We start from the raw sequence: 23,890 nt of genomic DNA, 5'->3' as shown, positions 1-23,890 counted from the left end.
TTTCTTTGCTCAAAATATATATAAAATATATTGTTTTGCATTGATTTTTATTTCATTTTTTGTTATTTTAATACATTGTTAAAGTAAAATGATAAATATATTTCAGGTATATATCCAGGTATGTATTTATTTCAGGGGTTTTTAAATAACAAAAATGTTAGTTGAAGAAACTAAATAATATTTTGGCTAACAATATATTGAGCACTACTAATCACTAACATTGCACAGGTGTTCTTATTTCTGAGATCATAAACTATCCTTCTATATCCATTTTGCTCTATCCCTCTTTATTAGCATGTGACAGTGAGGTTCAAAAATGTGATCTCTTTCTCAGGGTAAAAATCCATCGTAAGGAGAATGCAGGAGCAACTGAGAAGTCCATCACTATCCACTCATCTAAAGAGGGCTGTTCAGAAGCCTGCAGGATGATCCTGGAAATAATGGAAAAAGAGGCCGATGACACCAAGACGTCAGTATCTTTTCTGACAGCACAATAAAGTTTTACATGCTTCATTTGCTTTAGGATTGATTTAAAAACCATGTAAATAAGCAAATATACTCATGTTGTTTTGAGTTTTATTTAAAAAAATATATATTAATATTGTGTACTCTGTCCCTGAATCAGTGTTGAGGAGGTTCCTCTAAAGATCCTGGCCAACAATAGCCTGGTTGGGAGGCTCATAGGGAAGGAGGGCAGGAACCTGAAGAAGATAGAGCAAGATACTGGGACCAAGATCACTATTTCTTCGTATGTTTGCTCTATACACAGATCATTTAATGATTGGGGTTTAAACAGTATCTCATAGGATGGGACCCAGTAATGGGATTGAGGGTCAGTTGCTTACATATTGAATGGTCACCGTAGCAATGCTAATTTCATTCATTTTTTTTTTAGATTACAAGACCTGACTATATATAACCAGGAACGTACCATCACAGTGAGAGGAGGGGTGGAGGAGTGCTGTGATGCAGAAGTGGAGATCATGAAGAAACTTCGAGAAGCCCATGAGCATGATGTGGCTTCACCTAATGTGAGTAAATCATAGCATTTGAGGTTTATTGGTGGTTGGATGGTTGTTTGTTTGTTTGTTTTAGTTATGAAGGAACAGTTTTATGTAAAGTCTCTTTGAAACAACTGGGATTGTGAAAAGTGTAATAAACGTAACATAAGGCAAATATGTTTTTTCTCTTCATTCTGGTTTATCGTAATTAATAAAGGGAACATTTTAATTGCAAATCAAATTTGCAAAAACGTTTAACAGAAGAATTAATTATTATTATCAAAGCTAAAAGCTGAAATATCATTTTAGGGCAAGAAAGTGAAGTAGTTTGAGAAGACCACATCTTTGCGTGTTTTGATTTGTTTGAAACTGACCTGACCAGAACTGACCTCTGTGCAGTTATGTGGAAGTTTGTCCTCTATGAAAATATTTGAGTTGCTGTCAAATGTAAAAGCCCATGTTTACAGAACTTTATGCGTGTATTTTTAGAAGGATTTTTTATTTTAAAAATGTGTAATTATAAAGCTACTTTGGTTATAGAAAAAATACTTTTTCTCCAAACTTGTCCTGGGAGTGAATACGGTCAAACAACCACCCAAAGAGTTCCCTTTCTGTTCTGTATTGTGAAATATTCTTAAAGATACATTAAATGACTTTGGTAAAACAGGATCAGGATCAGGACCAGTTTTAAGAACAAAGATCTCCCAAGATGCACAAATTGAACGAGATTGATTTATTCCACGGGCTGAATAATGTCTCAGTTATACTCTCAGATTCACATCTCTCTCCATATTCAGTTTCAACAGCATACTAACATGATGCCAGGTCTAAACATGAGCCCATTGGGGATCTTCTCCTCTGGCTTGTCTGTTCTCCCCTCAGCCTCTGGTCTGAGAGGATCTGACTACAGCCCCCTGCTGGTGAGCATCAGCATGTGTATATCAGGACACTTAGCTGTCAATGACTTGACAAAACAATGTGTGATCTTTACAGGGTGTGTGTGTATGAGACAGTGAGTTGTCTTTCATCTTAGCGTATATTTTCTCTTAAATAGCCATCTGTTTGCTTTGCAATTTTGAGTTACATTGGTCTCACCGCATTCTCCATGTGTATGTTCGCCACCACAGGGCCCCCCGTCAGTATTGGGTAGTATGTACGGGGTTCCCTCCTCTGGAGCATTCTCTCATCAGCAAACAGTGAGTACCGTGTCTGTATACTTCTCTCATAATGATGTTCTATAACTCTGCGCACTGTATGTCAAGACAATCTCAAGCTTATAAAAAGCTTTTTTGCTCCCATTTAATGGATAGATATTTCATTATATTTATATAATTAACTTTAAAATGAAAAGTTACAAATTATAAGTTGACTTTAAAGGGAAATACAATAATACAATAATATTCAGTGTGTCAATGCATTAGGTATCATAATATAAAAATTAATAATACAGGAATCTATCATTTAATTTACCTGAAATTAAGCTGTAATTTTAACTGAAATGATTGTATTTTGATTGAATAATTTTGTGAAGCTAATGGTGATTACTACTATAAAGCTGCTCTGAAGCAATCTGTATCTTAAAGGCACTACACACATATACATATATATTAGTGCTGTCAACGTTAACGCGTTAACGCATGTGATTAATTTTTGTCTGGTTTAACGTGTCAAAATATTTAACGCAATTAACGCAGCATCCGTATTTTCTGCCATCCGTTGGCTAGCTTTACATTATATGATCACGCTCTTATTCATTTAAATGCTTTTAAACATTTCAAGCGCGGCAAGACAAAAGAGAATGCGCTGTCTGTGAATGCCCCTATGTGACACGTACACACACACACACACACACACAATGCATAGACAGGGCACCAGAATCCAGTTCTCTTAAGCGCTTGAACTAACAATAAACATCCCAAAGTGCCAGTTTTGTCGATTATCCTCATAAGAGCAATCTTAAATGATTTATATAAAGTCTAAAATGAACAAAAAGAGTTGTGAGAGAATGAGGCGAGATCCATAGACAGTATATAAACGGTGAGATCCGCGTGTCTGTCTGCTCTTAAAGGGACAGCAGCCAATAAAGCTTCCTGTCAGTAAAGTTAAAGAACAAAGGGAACAGAGAAAATGACTCACTGCTCTTGACTAAATATCTTTTGTAGAGCTTTAATAAGGATTAACTATTTAATTTATAGTTTATGCAGTGCAGACTGCATATAACTTTGATAACTTTATTAAATTTCTGTATATTTCCTAACTGTTAAGACAGGAAGGGCAGGAGTAAACATGACATTTATTATGGGTTTATGTTAGCATTGTTTTAAGTTTACTTAAATTAAAAACTGTTATATTTTTGAAGCCTAATAATAAATGTAAAAAATAAAAAAAAATCAGTAGCTTTATTAATATCAGTAATACTGGCCTTCATTCATAAAAAGATGCCATTTAAACAAGTATTTAAAATATACTGTCTTTGTTGTTTCTACATTAATTTGTTAATTAAATTATTACATAAAAAAATATATTAAAAACGTACAAAAACATTTCTTTTTTTATTGCGATTAATTGCGATTAATCACAGAAAAAATGTGTGATTAATCTAGTTAAAGTTTTTAATCGATTGACAGCACTAATATATATATATGTGTGTGTGTCTGTGTGTTTGTGTGAGTGTGTGTGTATATATATATATATATATATATATATATATATACACACACACACACACACACAGACACACACTTGACTGGGAGGAGTCACGGCTGTCTGTGTGTGTTTCAGACTGCTGAACAGGAATTGGTCTACCTCTTCGTTCCCACTCCAGCAGTAGGAGCTCTAATCGGGAAGAAAGGGCAGCACATTAGAGAACTGGCACATTACGCTGGAGCCTCAATAAAAGTGAGCCACTTCTGATTCCTACTGCAATTCATTCCCTCTCATTGTCAACATTAACCAGTTTGAAACAAAGCTTGCATGAAAGAATGGTTTGGATCGATGGTATCCTAAGACTTGTTGTTCAGGACTAAAAAAACCATGATGTTTTTTTTTTACAGTTTTGGGCCAGCTGATTGAACTGCTAATTTCACCAATGCTGCAGTGTCTCTGAATCTTACAATTGTTGATTTAAATGTGTTTTTGTGCCTTGCAAAGGTTTTAAATTCCAAATGATTTATTGTGAATTCTGCTGAATTCTGCTCCAAGGTTGTGTCATTTAGCTGATTGACAGTAGTGGTTTTTGTCTAAATTATAGCTTGTGATTAGAAAAAATTTCAGGTAAAAAAAATCAGTAATATCTTGAATTGTGTTCGTTTTCCAGCAAAAGTGTATTGTAGTATAATGTACAGTACACTTGAGCTGTATACACTGTAAAAAGTGATGACCTGCAATTGTTACTTTAAAGGGTGATTTCTAACTGGTATTAAAATTTAGTTTAACTGGTATATATTGGTGTATATAGGTTGGTTCATTGACGTAAAATACTTTTTTTTCTGTCTATAACGGTATCACTTACACTTTTAGCAGTTTAAGTCATCTTTTGTATTTAAATCAAGACAGAATGGAAAAAGAAAGTGTTTTTTTTTGTCACTGCAGATTGCTGCACCAGACAATCCGGATGATCCTGAGAGGATGGTTATCATCACTGGACCACCAGACGCTCAGTTCAAGGTAAAAGCCATAATTCAGTCATACAGGCTCCTGATCTTCAGGGGACAGATTCCATTAGGCAGGACCCAGTGTGTTTTTTATTCATCCCTCATTTCTCCTTCACTCATTTCTGTATGTGTGTTGTGTCTGTAGGCACAGGGGAGAATATATGGGAAGTTGAAAGAGGAGAATTTTTTCACAGCTAAAGAAGATGTGAAGTTGGAGGCACATATAAAAGTGCCTTTGACTGCCGCTGGACGAGTCATCGGGAAGGGTGGCAAAATGGTATGTGTGCTTGCTTTATGTACATGTGATAGGAACACCAAAGACAGATGTTAAAACCATGTGTAAACACACAAGTCAAGTGAGACAGATTGTTTTTTACACCTGGTAGTAACACGTCCCTTGAGATCAGATTTTATAGGAACTATCACTGAATGTTACTTTGTGTAGAAAAAGTGCAGAAAAGTTTCTTCTTGGTTGAAGAAAGTTTCTTCTTCTGGTCTCCCAGATCAAGTGTCTGTCTCTTTTCATTTACACTGCAGGTCTTAATGCACAGATTCGATTTTTTTTTTGCTTTTTAGTGTTACTTTTTCACTTTAGAAATCTGGTATCTGTGTCTGTGGGTTAAAATTAATTCCCGTACAAAAGGATTGTCTGCAGTTATCGCTTTACTATGCACATGATAGACCTTCGGGTTTGAATGGCGGTGCTATATAAATGTATATAATTCCCTTCGAGTGGCCATTATTTGCCAGCATGGACAACAGCTGTCATGGTTGTTTTGCAGCATAAAATCTGATTGAATGGATAAATAATGGAAAATAACAGTAATTTTCATTTGTAAGGCTATTTTATCTACAGCTTGTTAGAGGTAGAATTCTTTATTGAAGTAGTGCCAAGATGATATTTATTATAATGAATTTGAATGAACTGAGAGAGAGAGAAAACGCACTGGTGTGAAGCTTGTGACAAAGCATGTACAAAAACTGCAAAGTTATCAAAGTTATTTGCTCATTGCTGAGAAATATAATGTAGCTTTAAGCTGTTATATGTATAAAATTCATGGGGCAGGGGTTGAAAACCAGCTCCTGAATGTACAATTTCTTACATATATAAATTTTCCATATCAATAAATGTGAGCGCATACAGCACACCAGCATCAAAATCACAATCTTTATGGGCAAACGTGTCACCCTCGCATTGGGAGTTCTGCGGGGAATCAGATTTGTGTGTTTAGACGTAGGTCGGATGTCCAGATATTGGATATGTATCTGATTTAAAACCACATTCTTAAGTGGCTCAGATCGGATGTGAAAAAAATTGGATCTCGTGTGCAACAAATTCCGATCTGTGTCCAAAAATCTGATTTCTTGTGTTTGTGTAAATGCAGCCACAGTTATCTCAGCTACTGTGGCTGACAAGTGCATGATAAACCTAAAAGTGTAGAAAAGGATGGATGACCAGAGAATCTTGAATAAGTGTCTCTCCAAAAAATCTTTACTGATTTGTCTTATTGTAAATACAACAAAATATTCCATCAAAAGATATTCCAAAAGAATTGAAGATGGCTCAACTAAAAATATTATCTTTAAACAACAACATAAAATATAGTAAAGTCTAACCAGGAACAGGCAAAAAGAAACTATAGCCCTATTCAGAGAGCAATTGTTTATCATGTGGACGTCTGTAAAAATTAATTTACATGGCACCTCAATAATAAAAATCATGGGTTTGAATGGCAATTTATTCATGGTGGAGAAGAGAGTTCTGTGATCCTATGAACCCGGGATTCTATTGAATTCCTGTTGCTACAGTACCCCATAATAATGGCCAGTTTCAAAGGTTTACATGCTCTCTTTTTTTCCTAACAGCTGCCGCTTGCTGTGGTGGTGCAGTTATGAAATATTGTTCTTGAACATACTTTCCAGCATTTTAGTATTAAAACTGCATTTAAATGCAAGTGCAATGGTCACTGTACGGTGTACGGCAGTGTTAAAAAAAAAAAAAAAGTAATCCATTTCTTCTTGTAAACACAGAGATGTGGATTTGGAATTAATTTACCAGCAATTAAATTACCACACAACCTTGGTGTTTGTCAAAAACAGTATAGGCAATTTGGCTGGAGATTTTTAAGCAAACGGTGTAAGAAAACACAGACATTGTGGATTGGGACAGTAATAAAGTCAGTTACTAACCCCTGTAAATGTTGAAAATAGCTTACCTCCTGTCCATATCGACATTTATTAATTTCTCTGGAAAACCATGCAAAGAGGGTTCAAGACTGAACAAAGGCAAAAGAGTGAGACAGAGCTTAAACAAGGCAGAAAACAGGTGAACACAAATCTTTCTGATTAATGACAGATCTCAGACCTCTCTGGGAACATAGAGTCATCTGGTGGAAAGGAAGAGTTCATGCGTATAGGTTACACCCTTACATCCCTTACACAAGGGTTAAACAAAAAGAGTAATTTTAGTGAGGTTCTTTCGTGGACTAAATTTAATTAGTAAATTTCAGCAATGGGTTGCTGGGCAACATCATGTAACATCAGGTGTTGTTGGCAACACCTAGGAAACATGGAGCACTGCTCTTGTGATTGCAGTGTTAATTCCAGGTCTAAATGGAATTTGTGTGTGTGACCTCTGACTTCTTACCACCCACAGGTCAATGAGCTGAAGAATCTTACCAGTGCTGAGGTCATTGTACCACGGGAACAGACCGCAGATGAAAATGATGAATTGTCTGTTAAGATAATTGGACATTTCTATGCCAGTCAGGTATGTGATATGTGATTGACATTCTTCTAGGCCTTAAAGCAATAGTTCACCCAAAAATGAAAATCTGATGTTTATCTGCTTACCCCCAGGGCATCCAAGATGTAGGTGACTTTGTTTCTTCAGTAGAACACAAACCAAGATGTTTAGCTCAAACTGATGCAGTTTATCAGTCTTATAATATAAGTGGATGAAAATCACATGACTAAAACATACAATTAAAAAAAAAAAACATACACAAGCAAAACCAAATTAAACCATGTGGCTTGTGATGATACATTGATGTGTAAAGACACAAAATAATGTGCAAGAAATTAAACATTATTTATATCACTTTTTACCTCTGATTCACGCAGTCCAAACTGTTAGAACTCTCCTGAGTAGCAGGTGTGAGGCTTCTTCTTCTTCTTGCTTTACGGCGGATCACAGACTTATAAGTGCATTACCGCCACCTATCTCTCAAATGGACCATTGACACTCCTAATTGAGATTGTAGATATAGTGTATAGAGTGTCAATGGTCCATTTGAGAGATATGCACTTATAATTCTGTGATCCGCCATAAAGCAAGAAGAATATACTGTATTGAGATACTTGATTTATATAATTTAGTCTTTTTTTGTTTTAATTTTTTTAAATATGAACATTGATCTGACCGCATATATGGAGCCCATCATATGTAGTAAACAGGAACTCAAACATGGTTTCTTGATGCACAAAGAATCATTTGATGTGCCTTGTTGTGACAGTTAGATGAACCGGGTATCCCTCGCTAATCATCCACCCTCCTTATCCCGTTGTGCTACTTGTGCCGCTTCTTGACATGGGTTTAACGTCTTCTAAAAATGATGTAATACACTTTTATATTAATGGTAAGGTACTTTACAATCAGAATTGATTGGCAAGCAGCTGCAGTTACTTCTATTTAATGCAGTATTGATTGCCATTGAATGTTTTCAATAAAAAGCAACCTATCTACAATGAACAGAGAGAGAGAGAGTTAGATACAGAATATGCTGGGGAAGCAACGTAAAAAAGGGCACCAAGCTTCCTCGTCAGAGGGACTTGAAGTTTTGCTGGACCTTGCCACCAGGTCAGAGATCACACCCTTATGGTCCACCATAACCTACACGTTTATGGCCCTTTCTCAATAAGTACGCCTGATCAATCACTGATGGATTGGCGATAGGGATAAGTGTGCCATCACAACGCCACCAGGATGTAATCCCCAGCATGGCGCAGAAGGGCGTTGGTGACAGTGTGGACGCGCCTCCAAACCGAGGTCTTGATTAGGCCGTAGCCCTCTCCCACGAGCTCGATGAAGCTCTCTGTAGCAAAAAAAAAAAAAAAAAAAAAACAGCTGGACTTCAGGGCTTAAAGCAAAATTCCGCCACATTAGCCTGGCAAGCGCAGGTCTGAGAAGGTCCAGCAGCTCCATAATGAGCTGTCTTGGGGAGCAAGTTTTTTTTAATATAGCCACGTCAGGCAAAGTGTCAAAAGGGCTTATTGACATGGACTAAACGGCTCCGCGTCCGGCGCCGTCTTTGATTCAATACAAGGACACGTTGGATCGCTGCCATAGTTGGTCGCTTACTGGACACCACCATGCTTACTCATTTATAGATCTTAGCCATTTAGAGCCAAATTGTTTGCCGGATTTTAATTATCAAAAGTGATTGCCAATTCGCTTTAATTACATTACGAAAAAGCCTAGGCTAATTACCACCATATTAGTTCTGATACCACATAAAGTCAACTTCATAAATAGGCCTGTATCCATTGCGAACATAATTTATTATGAGTCTTAAAATGTCCATAACATAAAATCAATGTTGAGCCACAATATTGTCAACATACCATAGTTTGACTTGTACTGCGCATCGCTGATTTCTAAAGACTACAGTCTTGAGCTCAAACAACACTAAGAGAGAGTTTACGAATGGTCCAGACCAACCTTACGAAAGTGTGACTTACAGAAGATATACTTAGCGTACGAACGTGTTGGGAATCGTGCCATAACATTAAGAGAGAGGTTAAGGAATAGGTTAAGAACTACTTAGCGATAAGAACGTTTTGGGGAACTGGGCCCTGGTACTTACGTATAACACTACATGTTTTAGATAATTGATTTGCATAAACTTCCAGGCTGAGACAGGTGTGCTGTGAAAGCAAGACACTTTGAGACACTTCTGATTCCCACTGCAGTTCACTCTCTCAATGTAAACATTAACCAGTTTTGGATTAGGCTTGAATGAAATAATTGTTTTGACTTGTCTGTGTCCTAAGACTTGTTATTGGGACTACATATGATTCGTTCACCTTCTTAAAATATTAGCTGCTGATATAAACAATATATTTGCATGTGTACTGCAGTCACCTTTGGCTATGGTGTGTTTTGTTTGCAGACGGCCCAGCGCAAAATCAGGGAGATCGTTCAACAGGTCAAACAGCAAGAGCGGAAACACCAGCAAACGGTGCCCACACCCTCACAACCATCAGAATGATCAGCAGATGCCAGCAAGCAGCAGCTAATGAATGTAGCTCGTGCGAGGACAAAAATCGAAATTCAAGAAATATTTCAAGAAATTGACAAAGGGAGAGTGAGACAGAGCGGGAAACAGAGAGAGACAGAAGCTGATGAAGAGGACCAGCAGTTTAAAACAACCAAAGAACTTAAAGCACAAAAACATTTGGAAGTGTGGATATGAATGAAGATGTACGAGTTTGTTACCAGGTCAGAGACTGACCTGATATTTCATATTGAGCACTTTTTATTATTGATTAAGCTGATGTGAACGTATATAGAGGATTTTAAGCACTGTGAAGTAGACTGCTTGATGAGGTGAATGCACACTGCAGGTAGATTTCATAGGGACTTACAGGTTTAGTTGTGCACTAGATCTACTAATTTATTAAGAGCAAATGTTAAAAAGATTTTAAAAACCATTCCAAATGTTTATTCAACAGAATTTTCTTTGGAAACTCATTTCAGGCTATTTAATGTGAGTAATCAGATTTGTTTGTTAATCTTCTCTAGTAACTAAATAGTAAAGCATTATAACTAAAAGCATTAAGTGATCTCATAAAGGAACATAAATGATGTATAAGACCGCTAGCTGTATGCCAGCATTTCACTTCCAGTTCTTCTTTACCACTGCTGAGTCCCAGCTTTTCTCCTCTGCTTGCTGTCCTTTTCTCTTTTCTTTAAAAAAAAAAAAAAGTATTTATTTTAGTTTCCTTGTTCCTGACTTATTCATCACACAAAATAAGAGCTGTCTGTGTGCCAACTTAAAAAAAAGTACAGTCTCTAAACAGAGGTAGCTCTAGATCATCTTACTTTGGGAATAGAATGTTGATATTCTCTACTGCCCATGTATCATATTATACGCTCTTAATATTACCTTACACTTACCAATCAAAAGTTTGAGTTTTTTAAATATATTTTCAAATTTTCTGATCAAAAGTGAGTAATGACATTTCTAATGTTGCTAAATATTTCTATTTAAAAAAAAAATGTTTTTAAAACTTTTTTGATCATCAAAGAATCCTGAAATGAGTATTGTTTCCATAATAAACCACATAATAACTGATTTCAGCATTGATAATTAGAAGTTTCTTGAGCAGTAAATCAGCTTCTCAAATAAATGCATTCTTTTTTAATCAAATAAATACAGCCTCGGTGAAAAAGACTTCTTTTAAAAACATTGACCAATCTTTTCCAACCCTGAACTTTTGAATGGTAGTGTACGCACTTGAAATAGCTGAATTTCTTGTGCATTCTGCACCTGGGCTGTAGGTCCTGTAACTGGTGCACATGGGAGTCCTTTTAGGTCTTCCTGACTCTAATGAATGTATATGATGCAAATGCCTTCTGCAAACATATACTTTCTGTGTTGCAAACATTCTTTTTTCCTCTTCTGATTTCATGTGCTGAGATCTTCTCTTGCAAGTGCTTGTTTGCAGTGGGCAATGACAACATAAGTGTCTATAAATGCAAAAGTTTCAAGTAAAGTCAAAGTTTTTTTTGCAAAAAAGATTTTCAATTTTTTCGCAATATATAAAGGTGATGTGTTTTGGTGAAGGATAATGCCATTAAGCCTTTAATGTTGCACATCCGAAAGGCTAATGAATTTATTATTTTTTTAATGATTTTCATTATATAGGAGACGTGCACAAAGTACAATTAATTAAACATTGGTTTCAGTATTTCTTGACTGATCAAATGCAAGCAGCCAGCACTGCAGTACTGTACAGTACAGTCATAGAGTGTAACATTGATATTAAGCAACTGATAAATCCATGATTGAGTCCATGCTGCTTTGTGTGAAGCAGTACAATATAACATTCTACCTCAAGAACAGGGTACACCTTATAAAGCTCTCAAACATTGAGCATTTTTTATTTTTCTAAATAAAAAAAAACATGAAGAGAAAAAAAGGTTTAGTGCAAGGCACCAACACGGCCTGCTTGTTCTTGCAAAAGGTTTCAGGACCTGAAACCTAAGAAACCGATTGTTGCTTTATGAACCGTTTGACTTAAATGAGCTCTTGAGGTCAATACAACTCTTGGGCAACTGAACATTTGTGTTGATGGTACTTTGTTTCTCGCAGTTTATGTTTGTACTGAAATAATCATCTTGACAGATACTGTATATAGTGTCTATAAGAATACAGCTTAATTCAACCATATGCAGTGTTCTTCAACCTGTATAGGGACATTTAGAAGACATTATCTTTGTTATTCTGTTATAAATGGCTTGGTAATTTGTCTGTGTTGGAGGTCATATCAGATGAGATGGCCAATAACAAGTCAGTTTTGCATTTTATTCTAACCGTGTTTGTGTGAGGTTTTAGTATAGGAATAATCAACACTGCTGAATATTAGCATAATGATATTAGACACGTTTGAATTTGATCTTTTCAATTTGGGAATCTGTAGTAAATTTTTGCTGTGTCAAATGGGAGGGATGTCCAGCTGTCTCAAGACCATCTCTACTCATATCATTTACAAAGACAAAATGTACATGAAACCTGATTTTTGGCGTATTACTTCTGTTGCTGTCTCTGTGTTTATTTGTCTTTACATTCTACCATGTTTCTATATGTCTTTATTGACCACTTGTACCGTTAATACTTCTGGGTGTTTGATAAACCTGTCCCTTTAATCCTTATTTGAGATGGGCTTCTGATATCAACTTTGTAATGACATCACACAATGTAAAAATGTGCAAACAAACTAATTTCAGATCTTGGCAAAAGAGGGAAATATTCCACTGGTAAACTATGGGCTCTAGCCAAGTGTGGGGGAGTTTAGGGAAAATGAGAATACAAAATCATGAATACACATCTGTTTTTATGTTTTCTGGGAGGGTCTCACTATACTTTTCACATGGATATGAGCAATAAAGAGTCTTTAAAACAATGTGTTTTTTTTCTTCATCTTTATATCAATACATAAAGTTTACTTGTGTCAGCAATAGCTTAAGGATTCTGTTTAAGCTTGTTTCTGCCACAGGATTCACAGTTATGGCTCTTATTTTTCTCGAAATTGTGAAGAAACTCAGAATTCAGACTTTTTTTTCCACACGCGATTTTAAGTCTGAAATTTACATTTATCTCACAGTTCAGATTTTCTCTCCTTGCAGTTTCAAGTTTGTATCTCATAATTTTAATTTATCAGAATAGCAAGTTCATGCAATGATTTTTTATCTTAAGCAATATCTGGATTGTGAAAAAAATATATAAATATATATATTGTTGCATAAATGGGCTTCCATTTAGTATCTGAATGCTAAAGTGAAACCTTGATGTCTGTTGGAAAATAGGATTACATAATATTATATAATATTGCAATATTCTTATCCTGCTGTTATGCGACAATGTTTTTACTTGTAAGTAGCTTGGCAATATGCACCAGTAGAAATAGTTTGGATAATTTGACTATGCTTACAGCTGCCAAAATAGTATAATTATCTCACTCATTTCAATTTTACCATGTATAGATCCATTCAACATAATTTAGCAGTCTGTGGCTGCATATACTGTAAGTTACAATGAGTCTGTTTTAAATGTTTTTTTTTTTTTTATAATTAAATGAACATTTCTGAACCTTTTGAATAACTTCTTAATTGTGAACAAGCTGTTAAAATTTGGTTATAACAGAATTATAAATTTCAAGTGCGTAAACAACAGTTTTCAATGCAAAAACTAAACCTTAATCTGTACACAACAACATCTGTACACGTTAAGACATTGATTCATTTTTCCATATGTGACTCAAAACAGGAGAGCTTCTGTAATGCAGTAACTATTCAAGTAGCACCTGAAGATGCAATTCAGGAAATTGCATATTGCAATGGAAATTCATTTTGGTTTTTAAAGGATACATATCATATTCACCATAGAAACAGCACTAGAATCTAGAGTTTCTTCCAGCTGTCATTAGTAGTGTGCGTTTTTGTAGCTAGAGATGAATGCACATGTGCACATGCAACAAAATTGTTTATGTATGACAAGATCAGTTATCAATCCCTGAATGTACTGTGCAAGTCCAGAAGATTTAGCCCATTATATGAATTATCATAGGCTTCATTATCACAAGGCTATATTTAAAGCATAATACTATCTTGCAAATAAAAGTACAACCTGACAGTACGATGCTTGAGGATAATAAATATAATAACATCAAAAATATTTTGAAGGTTTGGATACAATACAAGAAAATCTGGAATACTATTTTCAATGAAAATATTTGTATGTAATACATTTGATTAAATCTGTATGTATATGTATTACATTTACATGTATTAAATCTGCAATTGTTACTTTAAAGAGCTATTTACATGATTTAATCCATAAAAATTTGTTTTAATAAAGTACTGTGTTATTTGAGCCATATTAAATAATATTTTTTGATAAATAAAACAGTTAATTTTTAGGTAACTATTTTATCAGTGTATATTTAGAGGGAAAGTAACTAATCATTAGTTCTATTTTAGTAAGGTTTGTAAGCATACTCAAAAACACATAAACATGAAACATGACAACATAAGTATTTGTTTGCTTCAATAAAACTTAAAGGCTAAGCTGTCAGATTCCCTTTTTCCTATAAAATGTCCAATGGTGTGTACAGTGGGTAAAGAAAATTAATCCCCCCCTTTAAAATAATACCATTTTGTTGCTTTGCAACCTGAAATGACTGGACTGGACACAGTTTTGGTTTTACTCTGCTGTATTTACTTATAACATCCAAGTGAAAGGCCGCTGGATAAAACAAAAAGTGTATATCCAGCTTCAATTCAGGCAGCAATGCAACAAAATGTGATTATTTTAAAGCATGTGATTCTTTTCTATACCCACTATATGTAACATTTCAGCAATCTAAGTGTGTTCTCTTTTAAGACATTAATAGTCTCTTCTTCTGCGCTTTATCATCATTATAGACATTCAATATTTGTATTTCTGTCCATGTCAGTTCCACTCTGCATTCAGACATTCACAACCAAATCCTCAGCTGTGACTCCAGACCATTGATCAGTCTCATATTAACAGACTGCAGTCTCCTCTTCTGTCTATCTTTGAGTCATCTAGTCTTGCGATCATTCTGGACCTTTTGGTGTCCATTGGCCTCCAGGCCATCAAGTTTGAGGTGGGCCTGGCTGTAGTGGCGGATCAGAGCTCCAGGAATTAGAGCCACACAGGCGATCAACAGGAGCTGCAGCAAGGTGCCCCACGAAAAGATGTCATCCAAAGAGTGGATCTCAGACAAGATTGCACCCGTACGGACACAGATAAAATTATAAGGGATTAGACCTGGGGAGAACATAAGTATTTGAGATCATGAAGGTTGTTTTTAAGGTCAAAATGGAATTATTAGGAAAAGTTAGGTGGGGCGAGGGGTAGGGTATGCTGAATTGCAATGAGTATGTGCAGCTATAACACAGAAAATACATTAATGTATAACATGTACTGTAAGCTTACCAATGAGAATGGAGAAAAAGAATATGGGGATGGGGATGTTCAGGATTGGAGAGGTGACATTAAGAAACCAGTTTGGCGTCATGGGAAAGAACCGCAGAAAGAGCAAGAAGAAGAACAAACTACTCCTGTTCTTTTCCACCTAATAGAGAGAGATTCATCATGTGCTCGTGTTGCATGAAGTTTGAACGCCAAAGTTTTATAACAGATGAAAATAATGATCAGGGTTGCCAAATTGGGCTACTTTCAAACATTTTTTCATCACAAAGTATGCCTTATATATATATATACAGGTGCTTCTCAATACATAAGAATGTCGTGGAAAAGTTCATTTAATTCAGTAATTGAACTCAAATTGTGAAACTCATGTATTAAATAAATTTACTGCACACAGACTGAAGTAGTTTAAGTCTTTGGTTCTTTTAACTGAGATGATTTTGGCTCACATTTAACAAAACCCCACCAAATCACAATCTCAACAAATTAGAAAACTTCATAAGACCAATAAAAAAAACAGTATGTTCATAAAAGTATGTTCATTTAATGTACATGTACTTAATACTTGGTAGGGGCTCCTTTTGCTTTAATTACTGCCTCAATTCGGTGAGGCATGGAGGTGATCAGTTTGTGGCACTGCTGAGGTGGTATTGAAGCCCAGGTTTCTTTTATAGTGGCTTTCAACTCATCTGCATTTTTTGGTTTCTTGATTCTCATTTTCCTCTTGACAATATCCCATAGATTCTCTATTTGGTTTCAGGTCTGGTGAGTTTGCTGGCCAGTCAAGCACACCAACACCATGGTCATTTAACCAACTTTTGATGCTTTTGGCAGTGTGGGCAGGTGCCAAATCCTGCTGGAAAATGAAATCAGCATCTTCAAAAAGCTGGTCAGTAGAAGGAAGCATGAAATGCTAAAAAATGTATTGGTAAACAGGTGCAGTTACTTTGGTTTTCATGAAACACAATGGACCAACACCAGCAGATGACATTGCACCCCAAATCATCACAGACTGTGGAAACTTCAAGCAACTTGGGTTATGAGCTTCTCCACCCTTCCTCCAGACTCTAGGACCTTGGTTTCCTTGTCACATTGCTTGACATGTCTATATGCCTTGACTCCCAGCCTCAGTCCATTCCTTGTGAAGTTCACTCTAATTCTTGAATTAATTTTGCTTGACAATCCTCATAAGGCTGTGGTTCTCTCGGTTGGTTGTGCATCTTTTTCTTACACACTTTTTCCTTCCACTCAACTTCCTGTTAACATGCTTGGATACAGCACTCTGTGAACAGCCAGCTTCTTTGGCAATGAACGTTTGTGGCTTACCCTCCTTGTGAAGGGTGTCAATGATTGTCTTCTGGACAACTGTCAGATCAGTAGTCAGTCCAATGATTATGTAGCCTAGTGAACCAAACTGAGAGACCATTTTGAAGGCTCAGGAAACCTTTGCATGTGTTTTGAGCTAATTAGCTGATTGGCATGTCACCATATTCTAATTTGTTAAGATAGTGAATTGGTGGGTTTTTGTTAAATGTGAGCCAAAATCATCACAATTAAAAGAACCAAAGACTTAAACTACTTCAGTCTGCATGCATTGTAATTATTTAATACATTTAAGAGTTGGATTACTGAAAAAAATTAACTTTTCCTCAACATTCTAATTTATTGAGAAGCACCTGTATATATAATCATTAATATGACATCTAAATTGACTGGAATCCTTGGAATCAAACCCATAGCCTTTACATTGCTAGCACCGTATGCTACTGTTTAGGCTAAAGTAGATGCAGAGTATAAAAAAAAAAGCTAAGTCATAAATACAGTCACTGACTACAACCCGAATTCCGGAAAAGTTGGGACGTTTTTTAAATTTTAATAAAATGAAAACTAAAGGAATTTCAAATCACATGAGCCAATATTTTATTCACAATAGAACATAGATAACGTAGCAAATGTTTAAACTGAGAAATATTACACTTTTATCCACTTAATTAGCTCATTTAAAATTTAATGCCTGCTACAGGTCTCAAAAAAGTTGGCACGGGGGCAACAAATGGCTAAAAAAGCAAGCAGTTTTGAAAAGATTCAGCTGGGAGAACATCTAGTGATTAATTAAGTTAATTGATATCAGGTCTGTAACATGATTAGCTATAAAAGCTTTGTCTTAGAGAAGCAGAGTCTCTCAGAAGTAAAGATGGGCAGAGGCTCTCCAATCTGTGAAAGACTGCATAAAAAATTGTGGAAAACTTTAAAAACAATGTTCCTCAACGTCAAATTGCAAAGGCTTTGCAAATCTCATCATCTACAGTGCATAACGTCATCAAAAGATTCAGAGAAACTGGAGAAATCTCTGTGCGTAAGGGACAAGGCCGGAGACCTTTATTGGATGCCCGTGGTCTTCGGGCTCTCAGACGACACTGCATCACTCATCGGCATGATTGTGTCAATGACATTACTAAATGGGCCCAGGAATACTTTCAGAAACCACTGTCGGTAAACACAATCCACCGTGCCATCAGCAGATGCCAACTAAAGCTCTATCATGCAAAAAGGAAGCCATATGTGAACATGGTCCAGAAGCGCCGTCGTGTCCTGTGGGCCAAGGCTCATTTAAAATGGACTATTTCAAAGTGGAATAGTGTTTTATGGTCAGACGAGTCCAAATTTGACATTCTTGTTGGAAATCACGGACGCCATGTCCTCCGGGCTAAAGAGGAGGGAGATAACACCTTCCAGCATGTTATCAGCGTTCAGTTCAAAAGCCAGCATCTCTGATGGTATGGGGGTGCATAAGTGCATACGGTATGGGCAGCTTGCATGTTTTGGAAGGCTCTGTGAATGCTGAAAGGTATATAAAGGTTTTAGAGCAACATATGCTTCCCTCCAAACAACGTCTATTTCAGGGAAGGCCTTGTTTATTTCAGCAGGACAATGCAAAACCACATACTGCAGCTATAACAACAGCATGGCTTCGTCGTAGAAGAGTCCGGGTGCTAACCTGGCCTGCCTGCAGTCCAGATCTTTCACCTATAGAGAACATTTGGTGCATCATTAAACGAAAAATACGTCAAAGACGACCACGAACTCTTCAGCAGCTGGAAATCTATATAAGGCAAGAATGGGACCAAATTCCAACAGCAAAACTCCAGCAACTCATAGCCTCATTGCCCAGACGTCTTCTAACTGTTTTGAAAAGAAAAGGAGATGCTACACCATGGTAAACATGCCCCGTCCCAACTATTTTGAGACCTGTAGCAGAAATCAAAATTGAAATGAGCTCATTTTGTGCATAAAATTGTAAACTTTCTCAGTTTAAACATTTGCTATGTTATCTATGTTCTATTGTGAATAAAATATTGGCTCATGTGATTTGAAAGTCTTTTAGTTTTCATTTTATTAAAATTTAAAAAACGTCCCAACTTTTCCGGAATTCGGGTTGTATTTTTAGAACATTCATTAATGGACAATCCCTCTATCATGTGCTCATGATACCTAGAGGCAACCCACCATTCTCTGTAGCATCGCCACTTTCTCAGGGAAGAGCCTGACGATGTGGCGTTTGCCAAATGTACGGGACAGCAGGTAGCAGTTGGCGGAACCCACTGTAGTCAAAGTGCAGGCGATGAGGAGTCCATGCCATGGCCCAAACAACGCCCCTGCTAGCATGTTCTAGACTCGACAGGAAAGATTGACAGTGAAAGTTGGTTTATTAGCTCATAAGCAACATATAGTCACAACTGTTGATCAATCGTTTATTTCAGTCTTATAAGTTGGTTTCAGGCAGGTCTAGTAGACCTCTTTTACCAACCAAAAAGAACGAGCCTGGCATGGCGAAGGACTGCTTGTAAAGGTAGGCACTGCAAAAGAGAATGAACACATAGCCAGTGTGTTCTGTCTTATAGAAGTACAACAGCTCGGCTAGTTCCCTCAACTCATCCAGATCAGACGGAAACTTCAACCTGGAGAAAACATAAGACATTATGGAATCAGTAAATAATGGCAATGAATTTGTAAGATTCTCTTGTCATTTCTAACCGATTGGAGTGTGGCTGTTCTCTTACCATCAACCAAATTGCTTACCCTTATCAAAATCAGCACTAAAGAGACTGCTTTGAAGGAGGACAAGGGTTTTAATCATTGGATTTAGTGGGTACTGTGGGCTTTAGTAATATGACTTAAGCGTAATGATCTGAAAAAGCCCTTTGTTGCCCGCAAAATGTGGTGACCAGAAACTGTTACTTTAAAGAGATATTTGTACATGATTTAACCGATATAAAGTAGTTTTGATGGTATAAATGAATGTTCTAGGTTGATTCAGTGATATTAAATCATATTTTTGATAAAATCAGTCAATTTAGATGTCACTATTTTAGGTTACAATTTACTTTTTTTTTTTTTTTACAAGTGTCTAATTTTGAGTGGGTAATAAAATACAGTACTTAAAATCAGATAAGTTTGAAGCTTGAGAGTTTTTTTTATCATTTATTTATAAATACAGGACAAATTTCATATGCCTCTTTTACTTTCTTGTAATTAACAAAATGACCAGGGTTTTCAATGAGGGTAAGGGTCTGTGACCACAAGGTGGTACCATGGTGGTACTGCAGGAAGTCTGACAAAATGAAATATTCTTTAAATATACACAATATTACCAAAAACAATTATTAACCAAAAACAAAGTTAAAGGGACAAATCACAATAAATATAAACTGTATATTAATACATTATAGTACTGTTAACACATACTGTATGAAGCAGTGACATATTTAGGTTTATATATATATACAAGTTATTTTTAGATAACAATAGGCTTGAAATCACCAAAGGGTTTTTAAAAATCATTGAAGGCCCCTGATCAAGACAATAGCCTATCAGCAAGATGAGAAAGACTGAAATCTGCCCTCAGCAAGAGTGAAGGAATAAAATATGATACACCAACTGAACGGAAATAGCCTCTCAGCTTTGGAAATGTGCTTGTGTGTGTGTGTGTGTGTGTGTGTGTGGCTGTACTTGATGGCCAAACTGTTTTAAATGTCTTTAAACACATGATCACATGATCATCAATAAATATGTGGATGTACCACAGACTGAATTTCTCGTGTGGTGGTACCAACTGATGAATCACATCTTGGGCAGTAGTGAGTAATCTAAGCTCCTTACTGCCGACCAGGGGGTAATTTGGGCACGTAGCGGGGCGGTACTCCCAAACCATTTGCCAAAGCAGAGGTCTTGATTTCACATGCGTAACCAGTGTGACGAATATAAACATGTGATATGCTCCAAATTAAATTGAGTGCAGACTGAGTATGTTCTCACAAGTACAACAACAAGAGAGCCTTCAGTGGAGGAAACTCACCAGACAATAAACAAAACAGTAACAGTAAAATAAGCAAAACTACTTTTAAAAGAAATGACATATTCAGCCAATTAAGCCTTCTTTAAACAGCTTATTTTTATGGCTACACCACTGTAAAACATGATACATGCACGTTAACACAAAATTTCCCTTCTCTTATAACCATGGGAATTCCCATCCAAAGACTACAGCTGTCTCTGCCATCACTGCTGAACAACATGTGAAAAACTTCACCCCAGTCTCATCAGCCGATATTTTCCCAGGGTACATAAGGGTGAGCTAACCAGGAAATGAACCAAGACATACGGGTCACAAGACACTATGGAAAGGTCAGATCTTTGGACGGAATGTGATAATGGTAGACATACAACAGATCCGTTACCTAATTTGAAACTCCAGTGTCCTTTCCACTGCTTTTGTTGATGACTTCAGAAAGTGACGTACAGGGCTTTTGAGACGTCTCTGCTCTCCTTTTATTTATGTGTTATTTATTTTAGCTGGTCATCATGCCAGACAAACAAGTTGCATATGAACCATCCAGATATCTCTTTCTCTCCCTCCTCCTCTATATTGCACAACTCAGCAAATTCAAGAGGTCCACTCCAGAAGGCAGTTGTCTGATCTTATAACTGTCACCTCATGTCCTCTGCTAGGCTCCACTTCTGAGACATGACGGCTAATGTTGATTTGCATTCAGAGCAGACAAGGTAATAATTAATAGAGAGTTTAAAATTACATTAATAATAAAAAAATATATATTTAAAAATGTATATGAAAAAACAAGAGCACACACACACACACACACACACATACATATATATATATATATATATATATATATATATATATATATATATATATATGGGATCTAGAGGACTATGTGTGGATCTAGGGGTTCTTAGACTCCTTAATTCACTCATAGCATACAGTCACACACATGCAAAGCAGATGATATCTGAGAACCAGATGCATAATAAGAACGGACTAAGGATCAGGTCCTTTAGGAGACATGAAAGGACAGATGAAACGTTAGAGAAGAAAAAGAGTTTTGATGTTGGTTGCAGGTGAAACACCTATGATCTGGACATTTCCCACCCCGGGCCAGAGCTGCTCCTCACACGGTATAAAGTATCGCTGAGGAGGAGAGAGCAAAGGAGCTGTATGTTCCAGAATATTTGCCATTATCAGAGATTAACTGACAAAGCTTCTCTCTTTCTACACTACACATCCATCTCTCTCTTCCATTTATTATTCTCCCACAACTCATTGTCAGAATTGAGATGAGGATGTATATATTATAATAAATAAACCAACACTGAGTCAAACAGACATGCAGGCAAATAAGGAAGAATGTGAAATTAATGAAGATAGAGAAAACTAATAAATAAAGAAAGAGGGAGTTGTTCCACAAATAAAAGTAAGTGCTGTCACAAACTGCATGTACAGTCAGTGACTGTAGAAATAGTGTGAACTTACTGTTACATTGCAACATATTTTTACATGAGTTTAATGACAATGCATCATCCAATATATTATTAGGTGAAATGTATTATCAATGGAAATAACTAAACATTTTACAGTTCAGTTATCACAAATCCGTGATAACGGCCATCTTGCTTCATTAACTGAGGCAAAAAGTCCCCAGGATAAACATGCAAGGTAAAACACATTAAATATTCTATTTACATGCATGTTTTTTTTTCACAGTTTACATGACAGAAAACAAAAATCAAGTTACTAAATCACAATCCAATCAAATAGTATCTATTTCATTTTATGTTGTGTATGTTTGTATCATATCTGTGTATGTTCACCTGAAACCATTTCCTATTTTTTTAAAATTATTTAAGTTATTATCAGCACATGTACGATTATTAAAATAACATATATGACATGTAGGTTTGTAAATTGTGTGTTATTAAGACGCAAGTTTAACTGATGTGTTAATTAGGCCTACCATTTGACAGTTAATAGAGCATTTAATAGAATTAATTCAACTACAAACAATAGCATCATTAGGAATTGCTCACAAAACAAAGTACCAAAGATAAGATGCAGTGAGATCGTATTCTAATTGTTCTACCTGAGTTTTTCCTCCTCCGGTTCATCGGCAGTGTGTTCAGGTTCAGTGTCGTGAACCCGGACGGCACGAGGACCCGGCGGCAGAAACGCTGACAGCAGATACAAGTAAAAAGTTGCCGCGGCCACCAAGGCAATTAAACCCCAGATTGAGCGCATAGTCCCGGGCTAGATCGGTCTAAAAACGACACGGTTGCACTTGGTGCCACACCTGTTAAATAGCAGATCCACTCAGTGGGCAGTTTATACATGTTACGTCTCCAGCCCATGGAAGTACGTGGACCTACTATGTATTGCAACAATCTGAGTCAGTGAAGCCCCCCATGAGGGTGGACCTATCTGTCACATGAGACCCCCAAACACGAGCCTTTGGTTTTAGGACTCTGGGAACAGTATATGTAACTTTAAAAAACATTAAATAGAACCCCGCTTAAACTATGTAACAAAACATTATAGGCTATTAGAGGCTATATCAATAGGCCTACTATCAGTGCATTATTTTCAGAGCTGCAGAGAGTAATTATTCACGTGGCATCCAAAAATGAAATTGAACCATTGTTTTTAAGCCATTATATTGATGTAGTGAGCAGATATAATTGAGGTATAATATGATTTATCAAAGTCAAATGTGCTAAAACAGCAACAATGGTAGCTACTTAATTCATAACCGTGAAATACTTTATTCTACATTATGACCAAAAAGATATTAGGAATAAGTAGTACTGTAAATAAAAAGAACATGTTAATAAAATTATGCAACTCTAAAAATGTAAAGTGACATGCAAAATATAAAAGTGATAGTTAAAAAGAATGCCTAGTAATAAAGAATACGATTTTTTAAAAACAAGTGGACTGAGCAACTGGGTAAATAAAAAAATAAAAAAATAAAAAACGAGTTTACTCAGTTTCCATAAACTGTTGGCAAAGAACATCCATTCAAGACATATTCTGTGGAAAGATTGGGAATGGTTTGAACAAATTTCAACTGTTTGGAACCAATTTTACTCAAATGAAGTGAACAATTTAATTGAGAGAATGGATCTTATACTAGCAATTACACGG

At 36.2% G+C, this 23,890-nt stretch overlaps 2 protein-coding genes across 4 annotated transcripts in view; one reads left to right on the top strand and one right to left on the bottom strand.

Annotated features, from left to right (window-relative positions):
* The window catches only part of LOC132142500 (insulin-like growth factor 2 mRNA-binding protein 2), a 32,800-nt gene extending 21,818 nt beyond the window's left edge, over positions 1–10,982 (top strand). For all 3 annotated transcript variants that reach the window (XM_059552415.1, XM_059552412.1, XM_059552414.1), the window contains 11 exons: positions 335–469; positions 626–748; positions 896–1,031; positions 1,808–1,921; positions 2,129–2,197; positions 3,783–3,899; positions 4,593–4,667; positions 4,800–4,931; positions 7,311–7,424; positions 9,826–10,217; positions 10,320–10,982. In XM_059552415.1, the coding sequence (XP_059408398.1) occupies positions 335–469; positions 626–748; positions 896–1,031; positions 1,808–1,921; positions 2,129–2,197; positions 3,783–3,899; positions 4,593–4,667; positions 4,800–4,931; positions 7,311–7,424; positions 9,826–9,924 (1,114 nt within the window). In that variant the 3' untranslated portion in view covers positions 9,925–10,217; positions 10,320–10,982. The remainder of the gene's footprint in view (positions 1–334; positions 470–625; positions 749–895; positions 1,032–1,807; positions 1,922–2,128; positions 2,198–3,782; positions 3,900–4,592; positions 4,668–4,799; positions 4,932–7,310; positions 7,425–9,825; positions 10,218–10,319) is intronic.
* A 3,301-nt stretch (positions 10,983–14,283) lies between these two features.
* LOC132142499 (transmembrane protein 41A-B) lies at positions 14,284–23,110 on the bottom strand. The gene is made up of 5 exons (XM_059552411.1): positions 22,833–23,110; positions 19,202–19,352; positions 18,901–19,062; positions 15,400–15,538; positions 14,284–15,231 (listed from the first exon to the last, which is right to left on the bottom strand). Exons 1-5 carry the CDS (start codon positions 22,985–22,987, stop codon positions 15,002–15,004), a joined length of 837 nt encoding a protein of 278 aa, XP_059408394.1. The 5' UTR covers positions 22,988–23,110; the 3' UTR covers positions 14,284–15,001.
* Positions 23,111–23,890: the final 780 nt, after the last annotated feature.

Source organism: Carassius carassius, chromosome 6 (assembly GCF_963082965.1).
Source record: "Carassius carassius chromosome 6, fCarCar2.1, whole genome shotgun sequence".
Classification (NCBI taxonomy): domain Eukaryota; kingdom Metazoa; phylum Chordata; class Actinopteri; order Cypriniformes; family Cyprinidae; genus Carassius; species Carassius carassius.
The sequence above is the reverse complement of the archived record's forward strand: the minus strand, read 5'-3'. Positions and strand labels throughout refer to the sequence as shown.

Excerpts from the sequence above, each read along its gene's own strand:
- LOC132142499 (XM_059552411.1), bottom strand. The coding sequence starts at position 22,987 with ATGCGCTCAATCTGGGGTTTAATTGCCTTGGTGGCCGCGGCAACTTTT. Across the intron at positions 15,539-18,900 it reads TGGCGATGCTACAGAGAATG|GTGGAAAAGAACAGGAGTAG; the intron begins GTGGGTTGCCTC and ends TCTCTCTATTAG. Across the intron at positions 15,232-15,399 it reads CTTTTTCTCCATTCTCATTG|GTCTAATCCCTTATAATTTT; the intron begins GTAAGCTTACAG and ends TGTTCTCCCCAG.